The following is a 22299-nucleotide window of genomic DNA, read 5'->3' on the forward strand; positions in this document are numbered from 1 at the left end:
AAGCAACTGTGCTAACCACTGCGCTACCACACTGGACTGCGATGGGCACAGTAAGAAGTCTGACAACACCAGGTTAAAGTCCAGCAGGTTTGTTTGGATTATTAGCTTTTGGAGCGCAGCTCCTTCATCAGGTGAATACTAAATAGCAGAATTGCTGTGTACTTTTTCAATAATACACCCACTGTGGTGTTGGGGATTGAATTCCAGGATTTTGACCCAGCCACAGTGAAGCAACTGGGCGATATATATCCAGGTCAGGAAGGCGTGTGAGCGGCTTGGAGGGGAAACTCCAGGTGCTGGGGGTGCTCTCTGTCTTTCAACAGTCCAACGTTAAGCAATCGCTGATTGCAGCCATTAATCGGCTTGCCGGTCGGTCCCTTCTTCTCCATTGCTCTTCCTTGCTTGGCTTGGCGGGCTGATTGTGTGACGTCGCGTGGAGGCGGAAGGGAGCTCCGATTGGCCAGGTGGGAGCGAGGCACGCTCCAGTTGCGTCAGTGCGGAAGGATGGCCATGGCGGAGTGGGGCGCGCGGCTGCTGCGGGCGGGAGGCCGCCTCGCGCTGACAGAGGCCGCGAGAGCGGGGGCCGCCGCCGCCTGCCCGAGCTCGAGCCGCCTCTCCAGCCACAGGTAAGGTCGGTCGTTCTCCGAGCCCTGGAGGTCAGCAGGGTTTTTTTTTTGTTCCCCTCTCACGGGGTCCATGGGCCGAGCGGACTAACTCCGGCAGCTCTTGCTCCCCCCTCGGGAGCCGCCGTTGGCGGAGTGCTTCCCATCCCCCACTTCCCCGGTCATCTCTTCGACCAGCCCCGGGCGCCGCCGGTGGGCTTTCCTACTGGCCTCGGCCCCAGGAATGGGCCTGCGAGTGAGCTTCTCCCGCTGACCAGTCACCACCCACCCTGCTGTTTGTTCTGTGGTTCTCTCCACTCCCCTATCGCCAGAAACCCCTTCCATCTCCCTCCCTCCCCGTGCTAACCACTGCTGCCTCACTATGCTATCAAATTCTTCAATATAAATACCTACATTTTATCACCCCTTGTCTTATATACTTTCTGGTGATTACAAGCTTAACCTATGCATCCTATCTTATACAGTTTTACCCATTTAGGGGTATCATTGTGAATTTGCACTGTGTCCTTCAAAGACATAAATATAATTTTTGAGGTGCATTGCCCATGCTGAATGCCAGATCTAGTCTAACCTGAGCTGCATGGTGAAACAGTGGCTAGCATGGCTGCTTCACAATGCCAGGGACCTGGGTTTGATTCCAACCTTGGGTGACTGTGGAGTTTGCACATTCTCCCCATGTCTGTGTGTTTTTCCTGCGGGCGCTCGGGTTTCCTCTCTCAGTCCAAAGATGTGCAATTTAGGAGGTTAGGTGGATTGGCCATGCTAAATTGCCTCTCGGTGTCCAAAGGTTAAGTGGGATTGCGGGAGCGTGGGCCGAGATAGGGTACTCTTTCAGCGGGTTGGTGCAGGATCAATGAACAAAATGGCCTTCTGCATTGTCGGGTACCTATGATCAGTGTAACGTCCATCCATTTATGCTCCAGCCTGTGAGATAAGAACTTAAAATCAAAAATAGCAAGAATAAACCCTTATGTCTGCTCTGCCATTCACCAGACCGTGACTAACCTGATCTGCGTCTCAGCTCCACTAACCTGTCTGACCCCATACTTTCCTATTATTCAAAAACCTGTCCCTTTATCTCAGCCTTGAATATGTTCAATGACAACCTCCACAGCTCTCTGGGATAGAGAATTCCAAAAGGTCACAAACAGATAACCCCTTATTCTGAAATTATGCCCCCTAATTCTATATTCCCTGTTATGGGGAACATCCTCTTCATGTACCGTAACATTTTATTTTTTCAATAAGACCTTATTCCAAACTAATGCGCAAAGGCTGCTCTACCTTTCCTCATAAAGCAACACCTTAATTGCATGACTCAATGTGAACCTTCTCTGAACTGCCTCCAATGCAAGTATGTCCCTCCAAAAATGAGCCAAAAGCTGCTCTAGGTGTAATCTTACGATTGCTGTGTACAGTTGTAGCAAGACTTCCCTACTTTTACACATCATCTTCTTGCACGAAAGGGCAACATTCCAATTGCCTTCCTCGTTTACTTGTACCTTTGTTTCAAGTAGAAGAACACTGATTCCTTTTTCTGCTGTGTCCTATAGTCTCTTACTAAGAAGTCTTGCAACACCAGGTTATAGTCCAACAGGTTTGTTTTGAATCACTAGCTTTCGGAGCACATCTCTTTCCTCAGGTGAATATAGTCTCTTGCCATTTAAATATTTTGCTTTTTTATTACTCATATCAAAATGGATAATTTCTCATTTGCCAAACTTTTATCCACTGAAATATGTATTTCCTTGCAGGCCCTGTGATTCCCTTCAATTAAATCTTTGTATGGCCAGTAAATTTTATTACGATGCACTCTGTTAATTCACCAAAGTCATTAATATGGGTTGTAAATAGTTACTGCTCAGGGCGGCACCATGACGCAGTAATTAGCACTGATACCTCAAGGCACCGAGGACCTGAGTTCGATCCCAGCCCCAGGTCACTGTGCGTGTGGAATTTCCACATTCAGTCCGTGTCTGCGTGGGCCTCACCCCCACAACCCAAGGATGTGCAGGGTAGGTGGATTGGCTTCACTAAATTGCCTCTTAATTGGGAAAAAAAATTGGGTACTCTAAATTTTAAAAGTAAATAGTTGAGGCTCCAATGCTGATCTCTGCGGCACTCCGTTAGTTTGCCAACCTTGAAAATGACCCAATTCTCTGTTTTCTATTAAGTTGCCAATCCACTGTCAATGCTAACATTTTTATGGGATGTGGGTGTCACTGGTTAGGCCAGCATTTATTGCCCATCCCTAGTTGACTTCAGAGGTGGTTATGAGTTGCCTTCTTGAGCTGCTGCAGTCCCTGAGGTGTAGGTACACCCACTGTGCTGTTAGGGAGGGGGTTCCAGCATTTTGCGCCCCCGCGACAGTGAAGAAATAGCGATATATTTCCAAGTGTGGGTACTGAGTGACTTGGAGGGCAACCTCCAGGTGGTGAGGTTCCTAGGTATCTGCTGCTCTTGTCCTTCTAGAAGGTAGTGATTGTGGGTTTGGAAGGTGCTGTCCTCTAAGGAACCATGGCAAGTTAGTGCACTGCATCTTGCTACGGGCATCACGGTGTCCCAGTGGTTAGCATTGCTGCCTACGGCGCTGAGGACCCGGGTTCGAATCCCGGCCCTGGGTCACTGTCCATGTGGAGTTTGCACATTCTCGCCATGTCTGCATGGGTTTCACCCCCACAACCCAAAGATGTGCAGGGTAGGTGGATTGGCCACGTTAAATTGCCCCTTAATTGGAAACAAATAATTGGGGACTCTAAATTTATTTATTTTTTAAAACACGGCTGCTACTGTTCGTCGGTGTTGGAGAGTTTGAATGTTTGTGGAAGGGGGAGCAATCAAGTGGGCTGCTTTGTCGTGGATGCTCTCGAGCTTCTTGTTTTGTTGGAGCTGCACTCATCCAGGCAAGTGGAGAGTATTCCAATACACTCCTGATTTGTGCCTAGTAGATGGTAGACAGGCTTGGGGGGGGGGGGGGGGGGGGGGGGGGGGGGGGGGGAGAGAGAGAGAGAGAGAGAGAGAGAGGAGGTGAGTTACTCGCTGTGGTTTTCTAGCCTTTGACCTGCCTTGGTAATCGCAGTATTAATATGCCTAGCCAAGTTCAGTTTCTGATCAATTGTAATCCCAGAATGTTGATTGTGGGGGATTAAGCGATGGTAATGCCATTGAATGTCAAGGGGCAATGTTTAGATTCTGTCTTGTAGGAGATGGTCATTGCCTGGCACTTGTGTGGTGCAAATTTGTCAGCCCATCTACAACACCATGAGCTCGTATCGTGTGCATTATTTTTACTTTATTATTTTTACGTGCAACCTTATGGAAATCAGCCTTTTGGAAATCCAAATACACTACATCTACTAGTTCCTCATTATCCACCCTGCATGTTACATTCTCAAAGAAAACTAATAGTTTTCAAACATGATTTTCTTTTCACAAAACCATGATGGCTCTGCTGGCATGTATGGTGATTTGCTATATGTCACGGTACTACTTTCTTAATAATGGACGTCAGTATTTTCCCAGTGATGAATATGGAAACAATGTGGATTTGATTTATTATCATTTGAAAGGTACGGTGAAAAGTATTGTTCTGCGTACTGTTCCGCTGTGGTCTGCATACAGTCCAATATTCTGGATAAACTAAGCAAGCCTGGCAGCATCTATGGAGAGAGAAACAGAGTTAATGTTAATCAATATGACTGTTCCTGGATCTTAACATTTTCCCAATCTTCTGGCCGATTAATCCTCATAACATTGTACGTATGCCTGTTCTTTGTGCGATTATGAAAAGCACAAATTACTATTTAAAATCATTTTTGAGGGCATTTGTTTCAGACGCAAGTTCCTCAACCGAAATGTGAAACTCTGAAAGTTACCATTCTGCACTGTGAAATACATTTGTGTTCCATCCCATCTGCCTTCCCAGTTGCCAAAGTCAACACATATTCCAATAAGAATAATCTTTATTAATGTTGCAAGTAGGCTTAACATAAGTTACTGTGAAAATCCCCTAGTCGCCACACTCCAGCGCCTGATCGGGCACACTGAGGGAGAATTTAGAATGTCCAATTCACCTAACAGCGCATCTTTCGGGACTTGTGGGAGGAAACCTGAGCACCTGGAGGAAACCCATGCAGACGCAGGGAGAATGTGCAGACTCTGTAGACAATACAGTGACCCAAGCCAGGAACTGAACCTGGGATCCTGGCGCTGTCTGCTAGCATGCTACCCCTGACTATTCTATAGTCTGGTAGCCAGTCCTGCTGAGTTTTTCAAGCATCCTTTCAATTTTTCTTCCCGATTTCTGACATCTGCATTATTTTGCTTTTATCCCAGGTAATAAATATTAGTTTAACTGGTTTGTGGTTTCATGCTGTATTGTTTCCTTTTCTTGAAGGTGGGGGTTGTCCAATCTGCTGGTACCTTTCCAGAAAGTAGAGAATTTTGGAAGATTACAACCAAAACATTGACTACCGTTGCAGCCATTTAGTTTTAGACCCTCAGATGAAGATCTTCAGGTCCACGGGATTTGTCAGCCTTCAGTCTGATTAGTTTGCCTCTCCTTGTATGTTCTGACTAACGTGACTTTAATATATTCCGTAGGTTTTTCTGTACAGCTACTCGGCAGAAAAACACTGGACAAAGCTGTGAAGATGACCAAAGCCAGACTCAGAATGGAGACAAAGGAGAATCCAGCTCAACAGAAAAAGTACTTGTGGAAGAAAAGACCAAGCTGGAGGAACAATTGAAGGACCTTGCAGTAAGCATAAATAACTAAACTTTACATTGATCCTTGGTGAAAAGGTTGTAAGTCAAAGGATGTGCTATTTTATGACATTTCTACAATGCAAGATAGAATAGCCTGACTTTCCTTAATTATTTTTCAGGGGCAATTTTAGTATGGTCAAATCCACCTAACCTGCACACCTTTGGGTTGTGGGGGCGAAGCCCACGCAGACATGGGGAGAATGTGCAAACTCCACACGGATAGTGACCCAGGGCAGGGAGTCGACCCCGGGTCCTCAGCGCCGTAGTCTCAGTGCTAACCGCAGCACCACGTGCCACCCTTGACTGTCCTTGATTGTGACCTAAAGACACTATGGAGTGGAATATAGTTAAGCTGGATCTTATTGACATTCTGTGTACACCTGTTTTAACAACACTTGAGAACAAACCTTATTTCAGTGTTTTTTGTTTTCTAAAACTTTTTTTTAACATAAATTTAGAGTACCCGATTCATTTTTTTGGATTAAGGGGCAATTTAGCATGGCCAATCCACCTACCCTGCACATCTTTGGACTGTGTGGGCGAAACTCGCGCAAACATGGGGAGAATGTGCAAACTCCACACGACAGTGACCCAGAGCCGGGATCAAACCTGGGACCTCAGCGCCGTGAGGCAGCAATGCTAACCACTGCGGCACCGTGCTGCCCTTATTTCAGTTTTGTTAGAGGTGTTAGGGACACTTTGTTGCAATTATGGAAAACGCAAATTAGTATTTCAAGATAATTTTTGACTGTACACTGAATCCTGCTGGCATTGCCCTGAGGCTGACCCTTTGAGTCTACCTACAGCATAGCTGTCAACAATATGGTAATACTTTAAATCCCAGAACTTCTTCTCTGCTAGGGGTATAGTGATGGAACAAGATCCGCTACCACACTGCCCATACAGAAAATATGATTGTACTGTACTTTTTGGATAAATTGTCGGTCTTGTTTCTTCAAGATTACAAAGTATAATTGCCAAGTAAACACTAACCTTATTTTATCAATTAATAAAGTTTGAGTCTCCTCTTGAGTCTGTGTTGACTCCAAAAGACAATGTTGATTTCTTTGTACTTTTTTCTTTGACAATATTGTACAATGTCTGAAGTGTGGCAGACATGAAATGCTGCAAATAAAGTTTTCATATAAGACACTTTTTGCTGGAGTGTAGCTCTAATGACACTGGTAGTACCCACCTCTCCATATGAGTGACTAGAAACTGAATTTCATCTATCTGACTTCTGAGCAGCATCACAGCTGGGTACAAGTTTTTTTTCTTCATTCCGTGTACATGTGCATTTCTGACAGATGATGTTAGATAGTATTCAGGAATAGGAAATTCCCTTCCCAAACCCAGGTGTGCTGATAACAATTGTAGTGCCCTCCAATTCACCTATTCATCACAATGATTAAATATGTGACCTGCTTGGTCTTTATGGTTCAGGTAGTCAGTGCCTTAACCAGCTGGAAGTTGTGTGAAGGTAACTTTATAGATTAAACCTAAGAATTGATCACACTGGGGCAGCACGGTGGCCCAGTGGTTAGCATTGCTGCCTACGGCGCTGAGGACCTGGGTTCAAATCCCGGCCCCGGGTCACTGTCCGTGTGGAGTTTGCACATTCTCCCCGTGTTTGTGTGGGTTTCACCCCCACAACCCAAAGATGTGCAGGATAGGTGGATTGGCCATGCTAAATTGCCCCTTAATTGGAAAAAATAATTGGGTACTCTAAATTAAAAAAAAAAGAATTGATCACACTGGATAAATATTAGTTTCACTTTTAAAAATAAAAGTGAGACACAATTGGGTGAAATAATAAGAATTATGTGGGTACTGTATATTTTGTAGGACAAGTATAAGCGGGCGCTAGCAGATACCGAAAATCTTCGTCAAAGAAGCCAGAAACTGGTCGAAGAAGCAAAGTTATATGGTAAGTGCATCTCAACATTGGATACCAGTAAATTAAATTTGTACACAATCCACGCTTTTCATTACCGCTAATTACACAGTTCCTTCACTTGTAGATTGGTGATGTTAGAATTTGGGATGGGGAAGTCTTGTGTGCTCGGTTATGGTAACAGGAAGCGAGTTCTCTTGTTGATAATACAGCCTAATGACAATTCAACCTACAGATTGAATTAAAAAATATATACCGTATATACTCGCGTATCATGCGACTTTTGAAGACCTAAATTGTAACCTAAATTTGGGGGGTCGCATGATACGCGAGATACAAAATTCGCGGGTGTTTTACTTGCTGTTTTTATGAATGGACACGTCAAGTGGCTGAACATCTTCCCATCAGAATGCTGGGAATAATAATAATAAATCATTAACGACTATTGGTTCTTTGTTCAGGTTGCCTTCCTGATCATATGGGTAGTTTATTCAATACATGGCCGTCTTTTTCCGATACAAAATTCGTGGGTGTTTTACTTGCTGTTTTTATGAATGGATATGTCAAGTGGCTGAACGACGCTAGTCAAGCCAGCTGGAAAGCTGTTCGATTCGCGAACAGCTTTCACAACAGAATCCACTCTGCAGAATCCACAGACAGTGATACCATTTGGAAGTTTTAGTTTGGGCATTAATTTCCAAAAAGGGGTCGCATTATACGCGATATCGCATGATACGCGAGTATATACGGTATATATTTTTATTAAGGCATTTATAAATAATCATCAAACACAACCAAGATCAAATAATAATGCACAGGAGGTCACATCGTAACTCAGTACCCTTCCTACCATTGCCTCCCCCTGCACTCCCGGATCTTCCGACACTCCAAACACTTCCAATTCTGGACTCTGAACCACCTTCACCCTCAGTACCTCCGACTTCACGTCAGCAAACCCCTGCCAAAATCCCTCCAACTTCGGGCAGGCACAAAACTTCCGAACATGATTTGCGGGGCCCCCTGCACACCTATCCTCCATCCCCTCAAAGAACCTACTCATTCTAGCCACTGTCATATGTGCTCTATGGACTACCTTAAATTGAATGAGACTCAGCATGGCACATGAAGAGGACCCATTCACCCTCAGAGCCTCCTCCTATAACCCAGCCACCAGCTCACCCCCAGCTTCCCCTCCCACTTTTACTTAACTACTCCTAGTGGGGCGCCCTCCCAGTCCATCAATTCCTTGTATATCTCTGACACCCTGCCCATTCCAACCTCTGTTTTTGACAGCATCTTATCCTGCAACCCGAGGGATTGCAGATCAGGAAAGGACAGCACTTGCTGTTTCACATAATTCCGCACCTGTAAGCACTGGAACCTGTTTCCGCTGGACAACTCTTATTCCTCTACCAGTCCTTCCAAGGTCAGGAAGCTGCTCCCGCAAATAAATCCCTGCCCGCTGCCAAACCTAAAACCTCCCGTCCAGTCTCTCTTTTCCCCCCCCCCCCCCGGAGCAAACCCGTGATTCCTACAAATCGGAGCCCAAACCGAGGCCTCTTCAAGTCTCGAGCGCTGTCCCCACACCCTCAGGGCTACCCGCTACTACTACCGGACTTGTGGAGTACCTGGCCGGGGAGAACGGCAGAGGCGTCGTCAGCAGCCTCTTATATGAGGCTGCCTCAATTCACCCCCATACCGATGTCTCCCCCACTAATGACTTCTTTACCATGACTATGTTTGCTGCCCAATTATACTGCATTAAATTTGGCACGGCCACCCCACCCCTCTCTCGCCCCCGCTCCAACAGCGCCTTCTTTACTCGAGGGGCCATCCCAGCCCCCACAAATCCTAATATCAACGAGCTAACATTCTTGAAAAAGGCCTTGGAGATAAAAATCGGGAGGTTCTGGAATACAAACAAAAATCTCGGAGCACAGTCATCTCCACAGACTGCACCCGTCTCTCCAATGATAACTGAAGCACATCCCACCTTTTAAACACCCTTTTCATTTGCTCCACCAACCGAGCCAGGTTCAACTTGTGTAATTGCTCCCACCCTTGTGCCACCCGGATGCCTAGATACTAAAACTCACCCCCACTTCCTTAAACGGCAGCTCGCCCAGCCTCCTCGCCTGGATCGGGAAGACCTCACTCTTTCCCATGTTTAATTTATACCCTGAAAACTGGCCAAATTTCACAAATGTCCATAATACCCCTATGCTTTCCAGTGGGTCCAATATATACAACAACTGGTCATCCGCATATAGCAACACCCTATGCTCCACCCACTCACAGACACACACACCATCCCTTTCCAGCTCTAAGCACCGTTCCAGTGACTCTTATCGCCAAGGCGAAAAGCAACGGGGGGGGGGGAGTGCGCCACCCTGCCTCCTCCCCTGGTACAACCTAAAGTACCTTAAACTCACCCGTCTCGTTCCTACACTCGCCACCAGCGCCCAGTACAGCAATCGGATACAGTCCACAGACCCTTGCCCAAACCCAAACCGCCACAATACCTCCCACAAATATTCCCACTCTACCCGATCAAAGGCCTTCTCCGCGTCCATCGCGACTGCCATCTCTTCATTCCGTCTTTCCAAAGGCACCATTGTGATATTTAACAGGCGCTGATGTTGGCCAACATGTCCCTCCGATTTATAAAACCTCCTATAGAACTCCTCCAACACCCCATTCATCTCCAATACCACTCCACCTTTGCCATCCTTCACCGTGCCAATCTCCCACACCGCCTCTTGCTTCCTGAGCTCATGGGCGGAAATCCTGCTAGCCATCTCCCTGTATTCATACATTGCATCTTCCTTGTGGACACCAGTGCAAACTCCATCTGGAGCTTCTGCTCTCGTTCCACAATCCAGCCTCCGGGTCCTCCATGTACCTTCTGTCCACCCGCATAATCTCGGCCACCAACCGTGACATCTCTGCTTCCTCCTCCTTCTCCCTGTGAGCCCGAATTGATATAAACTGCCCCTTGACCACTGCCAGCATCCTACTTGCTTTCTCCCCATATTTGTACACGCTCCCTGTAACTTCCTCAACTGAGCCTGTGCCTTCCCTGTGGTAAGCGAGTCAAACACCGCCTGCAGGCTCCGGCGCTCCTTCAACAACCCCTCCTCGGGGGATTCCGCATACCTCCTGTCCACCCTGAGTATCTCCCCCACCAATCTCTCCCTCTCCATCCTATCCTTCTTCTCCCAGTGGGCCCTGACCGAGATTAGCTCCCCTCTGACAACTGCCTTCAGCACCTCCCAGACCACACTCACCGAAACCTCCCCATTATCATTGGTCTCCACGTAGCTTTGGATACACCTCCGAACCTGCCAGCAGACCTCCTCGTCCGCCAGTAGTCCCACGTCCATTGTCCACAGAGGACGTTGGCCCCTCTCCTCCCTCAGCCCCAACTCCACCCAGTGCGGGGCATGGTCCGAGATCGCAATGGCCGAATATTCCACCCCCTCCACTCTCGGGATTAGCGCCCTACTTACCAGGAAAAAATCAAAAGTACGCCTTGTTCACCTGGGAGAAGGAGGAAAACTCCTTCGCTCTTGGCCTGGCAAATCTCCACGGATCCACTCCCCCCATCTGGTCCATAAACCCCCTCAGGACCTTGACCGCTGCCGGCCTCTTAACCAATCTCGACCTAGACCGATCCAGTGCCGGGTCCAGGACCGTATTAAAGTTCCCCCCCCCCCCAATCACCAAACTGCATGACTCCAGATCCGGAATCCTACTCAACATCCGCTTCATGAACCCTGCATCGTCCCAGTTTGGAGCATACACATTCACTAGCACCACCCGGGATCCCTGCATCCTGCCACTCGCCATAACATATCGACCCCCTTTATCCGCCACAATACTCGCCGCCTCAAATGCCACCCGCTTGCTCACCAAAATTGTGACCCCCCCCCCCCCCATTCTTTGCATCCAGCCCTGAGTGGAAAACCTGCCCCGCCCATCCTTTCCTCAGCCTGGTTTGATCCGCGATCTTCAGGTGCGTTTCTTGTAGTATGGCTACGTCTGCCTTTAGCCCCTACGAGTGCGAAAACACACGGGCCCTCTTGACCGGCCCATTCAGGCCTCTCACGTTCCACGTGATCAGCCTGGTGTCAGGGGGCTCTCTCCTCCTCCTCCCCCCCCCCCCCCCCCCCCCCCCCCGCCCCCGACTAGCCATCTCCATTTTTAGGCCAGCCACATGCCCGCGCCTCCTGCACTCTCCAGTCCCCCCAGGCGGAGGCTCCCCGTCTCGACTCTCCCCTTTAACATCAATTCCCCCTCAGTCAGCCCAGCAGCACCCCAGCCCCCCCCCCCCCCCCCCTCCCCCCCCCCCCCCCCCCCCCCCCCCCGGTCAAGCATCCGCTTAATCCCCAACCCCCCCTCCATTGCACTCCCGTAAGTCAGCTGACTCATGCTGACCCCGGCCGCTCCCGCCTCCACCTCCAATCCCCCTGTGGGTTCCGCTTACAAGTCTTCAACCCCCCCCACGTGAGTGGGGTAGAGAGAGTCCCCTCTCCCCTACGTGAACAGAGAGAGAAAAACAAAACAAAGTACCGTACACTCAAAGCCCCAGCTTCAGGTACCACCCACAGTTGGTTAGTCTATTCTTGATCCTGTCCCCTTATTAAATAAAAGACTTACTTTTAAAGCATTTATTTCTGTAACTATAATTTGATACTTAGCAATAGCTTTTAAAGTTGAAGTTTCAACATCTTCATCCCTTTTGTGTGTGCAAGATTCGTTGCTTGATTTAGAAGTGAATTTCTGTCCTCAAGTTGAAAAGGGTCCGTACTGGACTAAATGCCTTAACCTCGAATATTTCCCTCTTGTACCTTTCTGAATGTTTTCCCATTTCCTGTACCAGCTTTCTGTGGTGCTTACTCAGGTGAGATTGGCTGTTATTTAAAAAAAATTATCATACACATTTCTGAATTGAGAAAAATTGGTAAAATTCTGAGAAATGTCTTACCGTTGATTCTTGAAGCTTTTTTTATTTCAACTGAATTTCATTGGGCCTTCTAGATTGAAAACTTTATTGATGGGAACAAGTCTATTTTGCAACTGTTAGCTGATGCAATTACAGGCTTTTTAGATAATGCTTAAGTTAGCCACTGCTTGGCACAGTGGTTAGCATTGCTGCCTACGGCGCTGAGGACCCGGGTTCGAATTCCGGCTCTGGGTCACTGTCCGTGTGGAGTTTGCACATTCTCCCCGTGTCTGCGTGGGTTTCACCCCCACAACCCAAAGAGATGCAGGGTAGGCGGATTGGCCACACTAAATTGCCCCTTAATTGGAAAAAAATAATTGGGTATTCTAAATTTAAAAAAAAAAGTTAGCCACTGCTTGGGCAGCACGGTGGCGCAGTGGTTAGCATTGCTGTCTCACGGCGCTGAGGTGCCAAGTTCGATCCTGGCTCTGGGTCACTGTCCGTGTGCGCGTGGGTTTCGCCCCCCCCCCCCCCACAACCCAAAAATGTGCGTGGTAGGTGAATTGGCCCCACTATTGCCTCTTAATTGGGTATTCTAAATTTATTTTTTTTAAAGTTAGTCACTGCTTTAAAAGTAAATTAAAGGTTTTTTCTAATTATAAAAATATGTAGTTTAACATTTTAATTTGGCAGAGTGATGGTGCCATTATGCTTCTTAAAAGTAGAGTGGCTATAGTTCTGCTAGAAGTTGGTTAAATTCAGAGAAGTAATTGGAGTATGCTGATTGAGTTGTCCTGATCAAACATGAAATATCAAAGAATTAAAACATTCTTGGATAAAACAGCAAAAAAGCAGGCAAGGAGGAAAAAAAATCTAGTGGAACTTTGGTTATATAGATACCAACTTGAAAAAACCTAAAATGTTGCTCTTGTTTTTAGCAAAGGAAAGCAATCTCAGATTGGCTTTCACATTTCTCTCCCAAATGTTTTTAACACACTTTTGTACATTTTATTTGAATTCCATCAGAGTTTTGAGTGTATTTTTTCCCTTTTCAGGTATTCAGAGTTTCTGCAAGGACCTGTTGGATGTGGCGGATGTTCTTGAGAAAGCAACGGAGAGTGTGCCAAAAGAGGAGATCACAGGACAGAACCCCCACTTGAAGAGTCTCTACGAAGGTCTTATCATGACTGAAGGACAACTTCAGAAAGTGTTTTCCAAGCATGGTCTTGTCAAACTGAATCCCATTGGAGCAAAGTTTGATCCATATGAGCATGAAGCTCTCTTCCACACTCCTGTGGAAGGAAAGGAGCCAGGCTCAGTGGCGCTAGTGACCAAGATCGGGTACAAGCTTCATGGACGCACCCTTCGGCCAGCATTAGTTGGTGTTGTTAAAGGAGGAGAATAACTGTGTTTGGGGTGACTCACTGCAGTATAGTTCAAAAAGACCATATAGTTCATGTTCTTTGACTAATGGATATTTTGATTTGCTGTTTATGAAGAAAATCCTTTTTTTCACAAAAGCTAAGGTCTGCAGGTTTGAAAGGTATTTTACTATAAGAAGTGAAAATGTTCTGACCTCATTAGTTTTTTTTCTGTTTCAGGTATTGGTCACCAATAAATATTCAAATCTTTTAACAGACTCCCAAAGAGTTTACAATAGACTTTTTTTTTCAAAGTTCAAAATGTTGGACTGTGACGTTCCAGTTCTACTCTGATTTAATAATTGTCTAGTTGTCTTCTAGTACAATGCTTTATTTATCTTTCTCCAGCTGATCCCAATCAAGCTTCCTATTACCATAAAAGCTAATCTGGTCTTCATATCAAGACAAAGAAAAAAATCTGTTGTTCAAAGTATCCACTTGTATTGTCTTATTGTCCACATTGTGGACTGTTTAGTATTTTACACATTGTCTTTAAAATTGTGAATTGTACACTGTACAAAATTGAATTCAATTTGTATTTAAACTTTACTGTTAGTGATCAGGTTTACAAAATATTAAGTTTAATATTCCTGAATGTATATTGAGAATTAGTATAAGTGATAATATTTTCTGTGACAATGTCACTTGTTATATAACAACAGGAAAGTGATATGTGGATTACAAAGAATGATTGTATAAGTGCAAAATAATTTCCCCTTGTGGTAACACTGAGAAGCTAACTACAGTTTTTCCAAGATACCACAATATTTTAAAAAATTTGACCAATTTAAACTAATTGTTTGAATATATTCAAAATTATCATTGTTAATTTTATTTATTGATTTGAATACAGAAACATAAGCTCATTATCCTGAGGGTGGGGGAAAGACGAATCTTTGTTTTCCATAGCTTGTGATTTAAAAAAATTTTATAAAAGAAAATAAATGAGAATTTCCCCATCATTTAACCTTCAACGCTGATTAAATTCATTTAATTACTTTGCCCTTTATTGTGCAGTTGCTTTATCTTCAGACTTCTCGGTAATTTAGTCTAACTCGCCTGTAGATGGAGCCAACGGTTGCTTAGTTGGGCTGGTGTCTGCCTAATATATCACTTGTAAGTTGCACTAAAAAGAATATGGCTGATGCTGGAATCCACGAGAAACAAATGCTGGAAACTGAGCAAATCGCTCTGTATCTGTGAAAAGAACAGACAAGTTAGCATCTTGAAGATGGATCTCCATCTGAAAATTTGACTTGGGTTCTTTATACAGGTGATTACTGATGGCCAAAGATAATGTTCCATGTCGGTATTTCAGCGACTGCCAGGAGCTGCAGCAGGGTATGGGTGAACAGCTGATAAGACATCAAGAAAAACATTGTTCATGCCTGCCAGTTCATCATCAACATCTTGGTTCTGAGTGGGTTGAGCGAAGGCTGGGTCACCTGCTCTGCTCTAATCTAACCAACCACCCTGATTGACAGTTGCGCTACAGGCCAATGTGATTGATCCATAAGGAAATGGGTCTGTTTTAAGTATCTAAACTGTTGCCTTGATGTGCTTGGTTAATTTGGTACAGCCTTGAGTATTCAGGCTTGCAGAGCTGAATTGGATGAGACCTTCTCCCTGGAATTCTCCCAATTCCTGCTATAGTAGAACTTTTCTATGAGAAGCAATTGGGGAAATAGGTCTGTATAGAACAGTACAGCACAGAACAGGCCCATCGGCCCTCTATGTTGTGCCGAGCCATGATCACCCTACTCAAACCCACGCTATACCCGTAACCCAACAACCCCCCTCCCCTTAACCTTACTTTTAGGACACTACGGGCAATTTAGCATGGCCAATCCACCTAACCCGCACATCTTTGGACTGTGGGAGGAAACCGGAGCACCCGGAGGAAACCCACGCACACACGGGGAGGACGTGCAGACTCCACACAGACAGTGACCCAGCCGGGAATCGAACCTGGGACCCTGGAGCTGTGAAGCATTTATGCTAACCACCATGCTACCTGTATGACTGGCAAAATTCTTAAGGCCTGGTGGAGAACCAGGTGACAGTCTTAATTAGGCCCTTTAGGACAGACGAGGAGGAATTTCTTCAGTTAGAGTAGTGAATCTTTGGAAGTTTTCACCCCAGAGGGATATGAGCACTTTATTCTTTTCAATCCATTGAGATAATGGATTGGGATAATGAATCCCTAATAGAACATCGAAAAATACAGCACAGAACAGGCCCTTCGGTCCACAATGTTGTGCTGAAACTTTGTCCTAGATAGATTATCATAAAATTTACAGTGCAGAAGGAGGCCATTCAGCCCATCGAGTCTGCACCGGCTCTTGGAAAGAGCACCCTACCCAAGGTCAACACCTCCACCCTATCCCATAACCCAGTAACCCCACCCAACACTAAGGGCAATTTATCATAGCCAATCCACCTAACCTGTACATCTTTGGACTGTGGGAGGAAACCGGAGCACCTGGAGGAAACCCACGCACACACACGGAGGATGTGCAGACTCCGCAGACAGTGACCCAAGCCAGAATCGAACCTGGGACCCTGGAGCTGTGAAGCAATTGTGCCATCCACACTGCTACCGTAATCCATGTACCTATCCAATAGCCTCTTGACGGTCCCTAATGTTTCCGACTCAACTACTTCCACAGGTAGTGCATTCCATGCCCCCACTACTCTCTGGGTAAAGAACCTACGCCTGACACCCCCCCTACATCTTCCACCATTCACCTTAAATTTATGTCCCCTTGTAATGTGCAGGAGGCCATTTAGCCCATCAAGTCTGCAGCGACCCTCGGTAAGAACGCTCTGCCTAGGCCCACTCTCCCGCCCTACCCCTGGAACCCTGCATATTGATAATGGCCAATCCACCTAACATACACATCTTTGGACTGAGGGTGGAAACTATAGCACCTGGAGGAAACCCAGGCAGACGTGGGACGAACGTAGTCGCCCAAGGCCGTAATCAAACCCGGGTCCCTGGCCCTATGGGGCAGCTGTGCTAACCAATGCTGCACCTTCATCTCTAAGGAGGACAACCCTGCTTCTCCATTTCATCGCCATAACTGAGATTCCTCCTCCCTGGGAACCATTCTCGTGAATTGTTGCTGCACCCTCCGAGGTTTTTAAAGTTCACTGCCTGTCTTTCATTTTTGATGTTGAGTCAGCATCGATAGAAAATAAAACCACATTAACAGGCCAGAACAAGACTGACTTTAACATCTATATCAAAATTTAAGATCTGTGGGGCAATGGTTAGCACTGGGACTACGGCACTGAGGACCCAGATTCGAATCTCAGTCCTGGTCACTGTTCGTGTGGAGTTTGCACATTTTCCCTGTATCTATGGGGGTTTCATCCCCACAACCCAAAGATGTGCAGGTTAGGTGGACTGGCCACACAAAATTGACCCTTAATGGGGGGGGGGAAAATAATTGGGTATTCTAAATTTCTGAAAAAATAAATATTCAAGATCTGTGCAAAATTGTGAGCTAGCAATCTTTTTCAATTCTGGGCATGGTAGCACAAGTGGTTAGCACTATGCGGAGTCTGCATGTTCTCCTTGTGTTTGTGTAGGTTTCCTCCGGGTGCTCCGGTTTCCTCCCGCAGTCCAAATGACAGTATTTGTTCAGTTTTTACTATCGCTTCCCTAACCTTGAACATGCTCCTTTCTCTAGTTTCCCTATGTCCGTCATACACTCTTAAGCTCATCTTGTCTACCAGACCTGTCTTCTCTTCCTTCAACCCAATTCCCAAACTGTTGACCATCCAATTTTCCTTTCTGGCCTCCATGTTAGTTATCTTTTATTCTCAGCAGTTACTGCCCCCCACTTCAAATCTACTAGCATTGTCACTCGTTTATAAAAAAAAACAGCCACCTTGTTCCCTCCTGTCTTTTTAAAACTTATTTTTATTTAGGCATATATAATTTCTTTAAAATTGTGTCAATTCATTTTTTCCAATTAAGGGCCAATTTAGCTCCCCCAGTGCAAACCGGTAGTTGCCACAAATAGGTGTCCGTACCAACGCCCCCTCCACTCCCATATACTTCTGCCACTGTCCCCACGCCCTCAAGTACCGAGCCAGCGAGAACAGCAGAGGTGCTGTGACCAGTGCCCCTACATGAAGCTGCCCCACACCGATCCCTCCCCCACTTCCTAGCCATTGCTATGTTCACCGCCCAGGAGTAGTTTCTGAAATTCAGGAGGGCAGCCCCAACCAGCACCTTCTTTACCTGCCCACACAAACCCAGAGATCACCACATTCACCGTCTTAAAGAAAGCCAAGGGGATAAAAATAGGCAGGCACTGAAATACAAAAACCTCGGGAGAACATTATCGTCTGCACCCTCCCCACCAGTGACAACAGGAGCATATCCCACCTTCTGAAGTCCCCCTTCATCTGCTCCACCAACCGAGCGAAATTCAGCTTGTGCAGCTGTTCCCTGTCCCTCGCCCCCTCCCACCACCTTAAGGGGCATCTCCCCTCATCCCCTTGCTTGAATCAGACCTCGCTCTTGCCCATATTCAATTTGTACTCAAACCAGCTAAATTCCCCTGGGATCCCCATAATCCCTCCAATCCCCTCCCCACCCTGTGGGTCCGAAATATACAAAAGTAGGTTGTCTGCATGTAGCGAGACCCTGTGCTCCACTACTATCCCCTGCCAGTTCTTCGATGCTCTCAGCATCATCACCAGTGGCTCTATAGCCAAGGCAAACAAGTGGGGAGAGTGGATGCCCTGGCCTCGTCCCCCGGTGCAGCCTAAAATAATCCAAGTTCACTCAGTTTGTCCGCACGCTCGTCACCGGTGCATGGTACAGCAACCAGACCCAGTCCACAAAACCCTACCCAAACTGCCCCAGGACCTCCCACAAATACTCCCACTCCACCAGATCAAAGAGCTTCTCTGCATCCATGGCGATCGCCACCTCCCTCAGAGGGCATCATAATCACATTTAACAGCCTTCTAATGTTCGCTACTAAATTCCTCCCCTATCATCCCTGGCACATGATCCTCTATTCTCGAGGCCAAGATCTTGGCATCGACATTTAGAAGGGAGATTGACCTCCTGTCCTTTCAAACAACAGCCTCACTCCAATCATTTCCTCCAAGTCATTGAATGTGTTGCCCCCTCAAAATCAGGGTGTGTTTTGTGTCACTCTATGCTTGAACTTCTCCAATGAGGATTCCTCCTTTGCCACAAAGTCACAAATTATATCCTATTGCATCGTGACCTTGGTAAACGATCCCTCTTCATCCTTCACCTGTCTGCGGCATTTGACATGGCTGGCCCCAGCATCCCCATCTTTGTACAGCTGGGTGGGACTACCCTCACATGGTTTTATTGCGTTCCTGTCAAATTATAGTCAGAATCATCCCCAACGGATGGCACCTGAGCTACTGCTGTGGGAGCAGAAAGAAATGCCAAAGACCCACCTTTGGTCAACTATTTATCAAGCTACCCCACAGTAACATCTGAAAATATCCTACTGTAGGCTGATAACGCACAGCTCAGAGCTCACAATCCTTGTTTGACATCCAGTATAGGACTTCACCAAAATATTTGAAGATCTTTGATCCCTTCAACAAACACATTTCTGAGCCACTGACACTTTACTGATGCTAAACCAGATTGCTCATAACCTTGGCAATTTTTTAAAAAGATGATCTGAGATTCCAATCCCCTAATCCTCTCCATCACCAGGACTGCCGACTTCCATAATATTGTCCAAATTTACCCATTTCACAAATCTGCTGTCAAAACCCTCAATGGTTCTGTTATCTGTAAGGGAATTTGTACTGGATATTGTATGAGTTAGATACGAAGTTTAGAATCATAGGTTTTAGTGAAATAATAAAGTAAGATTTAGGTGAGTATTGAGATGAGTGTGAACTCAGGATAACTTTGTGTGACCTAATGTAATCAAGTATAGTTAATATGATTAAAGCAGCAGACCCAGAGAAATAGCATTTAAAATACAAACAGTCACTTGGAAGAACAATGAACAGCTCAGGGCTTAACTAAAATGGTTGCCCATAAATAAGGGCTATAAAGGAGTCTGTTTTTGTATACATTCGGCCTTGGTCCGCAGAACTGTCTGTTTCACAAGAAGAAAGTTTAGACAAAGATGAGATAAGAACTGACTTATGGCTGCTAGGCTGAGAGGCTTAATGTAAACAATAGTGGCCAAAGTAAGGAAAGCAGATAAGACGGCTGTAAATTAAGATAAGAGCTTGCATCATGGGGTTAAAATGAACATAAAAGGCGGTAAGCCCTGAAGCTTTTTAGATTGCTCCGGACAATCTCAGCTCTGTTTCTCTCATGCTAAGGGAAATAAAGTTCACTGCTTGGAAGATCGCTCCTCAGACTCTCTGTGTTTTAATATTTGAATAGGTACAAACAAATTGTCGTCCTGGGGAACCACGACAAAATTGGCGCTGTGAGAGCAGGGTTGGTGAGAGATCGCCCAGAAAAGCATCTGGAAGGAGTGGCGGAGGCGAAGGTCCGACCGGGGCTGGACATCCCAAAGCCGGCATTCTGACAGCAAGGTAAGCAGATTTGTATTGCACGTAAATCCTTGTTGTCAGAAAAGGGATCTCGAGGCCCGGCGCACTCAGCTCTTTGCTGGTCCTGGATCTCCCCAACCACAAAGATATCCTGCGTGATTAAAACCAAATTGGGTAAAATAGTTTTGAGAGACTGAGTCTGATCTGAAGAGTAGAGTTTTGCATGCAAAGCGCACTGTGAATACTGTATTGTCTGTGAGTGGGTAAAAAGGGAGACGAGAAAAAGACCGAACGCTAAGGTAATGCAATTAGGTTAAGTCAACCGGTTTGGAGCGGGTTTTTCCAGGATACGACTTGCCCAGAAGAGAGTAAGTGTGGGAAAAATCTGCCAGTCCAAACCTACCCAGGACCTCGGGTAAGGGACGTCAGCCGAGAGGGAGAGAGATCAGTGAGAGATCACTCTCTGACCTAATACGGTAGTCAAAAGCATAGGAGGGGAACCTAACCCCGGAGGGGGGGATTAACAGCTAGAATAGAGAAAGTAAAAGACCAATTTGAACAAACTGGTCTGAGACAGCAGCGTGGAGGACAGAAATAAGAAGGAGAGTCGGAACACAGGTAGGGTAATAACTAACAACGTGGAAAGGTCACACTGACAAAACCGCCTAGCGGAAAGAGGGGTATAATCGATTGGGAAGGAAGATTAGTTAGGGGATTAAGACGGGATAATAATAAAAACGGAAGCAACACTGGATTGGGGAGAAATTACACATATAACTAACTTAAAAGAGGTAGAGAACGAGTGGCCGTATGTAAAGTGGGAAAGAATAGCCGATAGGAATTGGATAGACGAAATAAACTTGGAAACTCTAGGGAAATTAATAAAGGAATCTGATCGATATAGGGTTTCTATAGACATAGACGAGCACGTAAAAACCTACTACCCTCTAGCCCGGGAAAGGAAGATAGAGCCGGGACAGGGGACTACGGGGAAGTGGATATCGAGACCCCGGTTAGAATTACAGATATTGTCAAGGGACACCCAAGAGAAAGGTAAACAGGGGACTGAACACGGAAAAACGACACAGCAAGTAATAATCACTGTGACACCTAACTCTGACGGATTAAGTGATAAAAATTGTGACAGTAATCCGAAAAGACAAGTAATGGCACACCAAATTAAAACACCAGTGGAAACATTAGGGGATAAATTCCCAGCCCTCAGGGGAGACATAAAACACGTTTCTAAAAAATGGGCCAACAGAACAAGTAAAACTAATACACCGTGGCCGGAGGAAGGCACTTGGTGCGTAGAGAGATGTGAGGACCAGAAGGGAATGATAAAGAACTACAAAATAAAAGATAAATCTAAGAAAAGAAAGGAGAAGCGAGAAAAAGAACTAGAGATACTGGCATTGTTTGAAAAGGAAGGGAAAGAAAGGAGAAGGGCATGGAGGGAAATATGGATGCAAATGCCAGTGCAACTTCAGGAAAAAGCAAAATTAGAAGATCCAAATGTAGTCCCGCCCCCATACTCAGAGGAACAGGGTTCCACGGGACTATATCCAGTTATATCAGGCACGATGAATTTTGAGGGAGCATTTGACACAAAACCGATGACGATGGAGGATTGGGAACGAAGGGAGCTAGAAAAGAAAAAAGGTGTAGAGGAAGAGACGAGGAAAACAGAAGAGGAGTTGGATGAGTTAAGCCAAAAGAGAAAGCAGTTGCAGGACGAAGTAAATGTAATAGACCTTTTGGAATGGGCAAAAAAGGGAATGGAAAAAGAAAAGGAACGAGAAGAGGAGGGAGAGAATGATAGAAGAAAAGATGAGGGACAAACAAGTCCTGATTCTTGCGAGGGTGAAAGTGAGGCGTCACAGGGAAAAATAGAAGGAAAGAGGGTCAAAGCCAGCAGAAAGGAAAGAGAAAGAAGAAGAAGCATAGAGGAAACATGTGGGAAAAGGCGCAAAGAGGCAGAAAGACGAGAAAAGGGGGAAGCGGAGATGGAGGCCAGCCCATCGTAACCTATAACATTTCTGCCTTCCCACTGCCCATAAACCCAGAAGCCCACAGCCTAAATTATCAAAACCGATACGCCCTACAAAATCAGACTGACTG

At 45.9% G+C, this 22299-nt stretch overlaps 1 protein-coding gene across 1 annotated transcript; it reads left to right on the forward strand.

Moving 5' to 3' along the window:
* The first annotated feature begins 479 nt into the window (after window positions 1-479).
* On the forward strand, window positions 480-14652 carry grpel1 (GrpE-like 1, mitochondrial). Its single transcript, XM_038792105.1, has 4 exons — window positions 480-626; window positions 5226-5382; window positions 7236-7317; window positions 13285-14652. The coding sequence occupies exons 1-4, from the start codon at window positions 505-507 to the stop codon at window positions 13632-13634; spliced, it is 711 nt and encodes a 236-aa protein (XP_038648033.1). The 5' UTR covers window positions 480-504; the 3' UTR covers window positions 13635-14652.
* The last annotated feature ends 7647 nt before the right edge of the window (window positions 14653-22299 follow it).

Source organism: Scyliorhinus canicula, chromosome 3 (genome assembly GCF_902713615.1).
Source record: "Scyliorhinus canicula chromosome 3, sScyCan1.1, whole genome shotgun sequence".
Lineage (NCBI taxonomy): Eukaryota > Metazoa > Chordata > Chondrichthyes > Carcharhiniformes > Scyliorhinidae > Scyliorhinus > Scyliorhinus canicula.